This window comes from Marmota marmota, unplaced genomic scaffold (genome assembly GCF_001458135.2).
Source record: "Marmota marmota marmota unplaced genomic scaffold, marMar, whole genome shotgun sequence".
Taxonomy (NCBI): domain Eukaryota; kingdom Metazoa; phylum Chordata; class Mammalia; order Rodentia; family Sciuridae; genus Marmota; species Marmota marmota.
Window position 1 is genome coordinate 14,288,481 of NW_025999960.1, and position 3,888 is coordinate 14,292,368.

At 54.6% G+C, this 3,888-nt stretch overlaps 1 protein-coding gene across 1 annotated transcript; it reads left to right on the top strand.

Annotated features, from left to right (window-relative positions):
• Nucleotides 1-753: 753 nt before the first annotated feature.
• Nucleotides 754-3,077, top strand: Ccdc184 (coiled-coil domain containing 184). The gene has a single exon (XM_015493583.2). The coding sequence runs from the start codon at nt 1,256-1,258 to the stop codon at nt 1,844-1,846; it is 591 nt and encodes a 196-aa protein (XP_015349069.1). The 5' UTR covers nt 754-1,255; the 3' UTR covers nt 1,847-3,077.
• Nucleotides 3,078-3,888: the final 811 nt, after the last annotated feature.

Genomic DNA, 3,888 nt, shown 5'->3' on the forward strand with positions numbered 1-3,888 from the left:
AAACGCTATTTTAAGGGTTGGGAATTCCGTGGAGGAGGATGCAGGGGAGAAAAGAATATCTGCCCTTATGGAGCTTTCATTCTCAAAATTTAAGCACTTGGCCTCATCATCCTGGACAAACTCCCAGAAACCTGGGTAGAAGCAGTTGAGTCCCATAAGGCAGAGAATCCCGTCCTTTCCCAGCTCATCTGCTTTCCGTTGTGAAAAGACAGATTTACTGCAGGAGCCCCAGGGAGAGGCAAAAACCTCTGTAGTGCCCTCCCCTTGTCTCTGCACCGCCAGGCACGGCGGGGCCAGCTCCCAGGTACCGCCGCGCCCCAACTCAAGTCTGAGATTTTTTGGCGTCTGCCTGTCTTCCCTCTCCGGTTTCCCGTGGGCCGCTGGGGGTCGAGGAAGTAGGACCCGGTCCCAGAGCCATCCTCTGAGAAAGGAATGCAAGGAACTGGTGAAAATCTTTCCAAGGCAGTCGTTCTCAGTGTCTGATACCCAAGACCGAGGGAGGAACAGACTCTCCCGGGCTTGGGGGTTTATGCAGCAAACTGCTCTCTCATGATTTCCTATTAGACATTGCAGCCACACGCTCTTTCTATTCCCGGCTGAGGCCACTGCAGCGTCCCGGCCCCACCCGCTATTCCAGACAACAGAACCTCACTGCAGCTCCCCAACCATCCTCCCCTTTTTCTTCTCCACTTCCTGGTTACCATGGAGACACACGTCATCTACGTGCCGTGCGTCGCCTTGGAAACGGAGGAGCATCCGCGGCGCCGCCTGGAGACCCGCCCCTGCCGCTCTAGCTACACTCGCGGTCGCTGCTTTTAATGGCCTGGGGGAGTCCCGAGTCGGACGTGCTACCGGTCTCAGACTCCACCCCCACCGTTCTGCGAGCGCTTCTGTGACCCAGGGAACCCGCGGACATTCGGCTCGTGGGTAGCGCCTACCGGGGCTCATTCCAAGAGGTGAAGTAGAGCAGGGCGCTTTGTCCCGGGGCGAGTCCGAAGACGCTGGCCCTGGGACCCTCACTGGGTCGTCCTTGCCCACCGACTCTTCTCTGCTTTCCTGTATCCTCCCCGCGCCTTTTTTTCTATCTTGCTCGGACTCTTCTTCTCACGTCGGCTCCCGCCCCTCTTGGGAGCTTCCTCTTCCATCAGCTCCTCCCCGCCCCTCCGGGGACCTGTCCCCCTTCTTGCCCCTCCTCCACCCCCCGAGGCCGGGCTGGACGCGACCCAGAGCCGCCACTGCCCGCTTCTGCCACTCAATGGAGGACGGTCTGCTGGAGATCATGACCGAGGACGGCGGCGACATGCCGGCGCCTCTTGAGGTGTCCACCGTGCCCGCCGTGGGGGACGTGATCTCCGGGGAGTACAACGGAGGCATGAAGGAGCTGATGGAGCACCTGAAGGCCCAGCTGCAGGCCCTGTTTGAGGACGTGAGGGCCATGCGAGGGGCTCTGGACGAGCAGGCCTCGCACATCCAGGTGCTCTCGGACGACGTGTGCGCCAACCAGCGGGCCATCGTCTCCATGTGCCAGATTATGACCACCGCGCCCCGCCAGGGTGGCTTGGGCGTGGTCGGCGGCAAAGGGAGCTTCCAGGGTGTCCCCCAAGAGCCGGAGACCCCTTCGCCTGGGATCGGGGACAACAGCTTGCTGGGTCAAGATCCCGAGGACGAGGAGGACGAGGACGAAGAGGAGGAGAAAGGGATGCCTAGCCCCGCCACACCCACCAGTCACTGTGAGCGCTCGGAGAGCCCCCGAGCAGGTCTCCTTGGGGGGGACGGGCCACTTGTGGAGCCCCTCGACCTGCCTGACATTACCCTGCTGCAATTGGAGGGCGAGGCCTCCCTGTGAGGGAACTCTGAGGGGGCACTAACTTCCCGGGCTGGCTTTGGGTTTCCCAGTGCATGACGCGAGGGGACTGTACAGCGCGGTGCAGCGTGCTTCACTCGGACAGCTGCTCTTGTGGGTCAGGTAGAGAGAGACTCCCTCAAGGAACGATTCGTAGGGTGAATGACTTTGGGAGCATCAAGAGTTCTTTTTGCCCATCCAAGCGTTTAGCAAACTGCGGAAAGGTGAGGTCCCAGGAGAGGAAGTGCCCGACTCTGGACTCTCATCCATCCCTTTCCCTGCCCATTCTCCCTCCCCAGGCAACAGGAGAACCCCTGAATTATGTAAATAAAATTCTGCTTTTTCTATTGTGAAAAAGGACTTATCTAGGACTATGGCAAATAATCTCTAATGTTTTACCTAGAAATTAAGGAATTGGGGTATTCTGTTCTGGCAACAGGAAATTTACCCTTCTCCTGAAATCCAAGATATTCAGTGTTCTGCAGAAGCCTCTCCCCCTCACAGATCCCTGCAGCTGCTGATTGGTAAAGGAAGCTTGAGGAGGGAACTGCAGCCCTAGGAATCTGGGTGAATGGGGTTCCAAGGGCCCCTGGGCTGGGAGGAGCTGGCTATGAATGTGCATGAAGACATAATAGCTCAACCTCTAGAATTTTGCATGCAGAGCGGACCCTGCCTTGCCACTCAACTGACTTCATCTGGGATTGCTTTTCCACACACTGGGGCTTAGAAAACAAAGAGCCCAGTTCACAGGCAGAGACTCGGGGTGCTCAGCAACAGCCCAAATTTAGGGGACATTTGAGGGACTCTTGGGGGCTGCAGCCAAAAACTGTCTCTACTGGCTACACCTGTTTCACTTCAGTTCCTTTTTCTGTCAATATGTCCCTGCCCGTTGCCTCTCGGTGTTGCCTCCATTATGTCTTGTGTGTGTTATGTGTGTCCACTTGTGTAGTAGTGTGTGAGCCCTGAGGGGCAGGGCTTTGGCTCTGGTGTTAGGTTCAGTGGGCTTCAGAACCTTCTGTGAGCCCTAAGCTGTCATGGCACTTCCCCCCACCCAGTCCCCGCGTCCCTTACCCAACCAGGGCATGGAGCATGTGGCTGTCCTGAGGTTCCTTAATTGATGTGCCTCCCTCCTACCTTCTGAAGTGGTGACTTTGTGTGCCCTTCCCCTCCTTTATGTATTCCTTCTCAATGCTTTCCTTGGTGTTAATCTTAATAAAAAGGCTTCATTTCCCTCCTTGCTGACTGGTACTAAGGATATGTCAGGGTGGGGCTTCTGGGCCCATTGCATGGACTAGGGCTTAGTGGGAAATGTAGGGACCATGCCTTCCCTCCTCTCTCCTTGCCTCCCAGTTCCGGGGAGTTGACTGTCCCTGCCTAGTTGGGACAGGCATCACCAACTCTGCTGCTTTCCCTTCTGCCTTAGACCTTAATCTAAACCTGGACGGGGGTGGAGGGGTGTATAGGGGGTGAGATGGGGGGAAGAAAGGGGGGTATATGTTCAGATTCCCAAACTAACAACGGTTTTATTTATTTATTTTAAATTTTTTTTATTGGTTGTTCAAAACATTATAAAGCTCTTGACATATCATATTTCATACATTAGATTCAAGTTGGTTATGAACTCCCAATTTTACCCCAAATACAGATTGCAGAATCACATCGGTTACACATCCACATTTTTACATAATGCCCTATTAGTAACTGTTGTATTCTGCTACCTTTCCTATCCTCTACCATCCCCCCTCCCTCCCCTCCCATCTTCTCTCTCTACCCCATCCACTGTAATTCATATTTCTCCTTGTTTATTTTCCCATTCCCCTCACAACCTCTTATATGTAATTTTAACAACGGTTTTATAGTCAGCACTCCACATGTGCAAGCGACTTCTTTTCAGCAAAGAATCTCCCCCCTGGGAGATGATTTCTGCATCTGAGTTCTGGAATGGCAGGCATGACACCTGTTCCATGGAAGAGATGAGGTGGGGGGTATTGTTCTGGAGGGATTGCCCAGGAGTGACACATTATAAAGGGAATCACAATAACTGC

What these genes read in the sequence shown, in the direction of transcription:
- Ccdc184 (XM_015493583.2), top strand. Translation starts at nt 1,256, where the DNA reads ATGGAGGACGGTCTGCTGGAGATCATGACCGAGGACGGCGGCGACATG.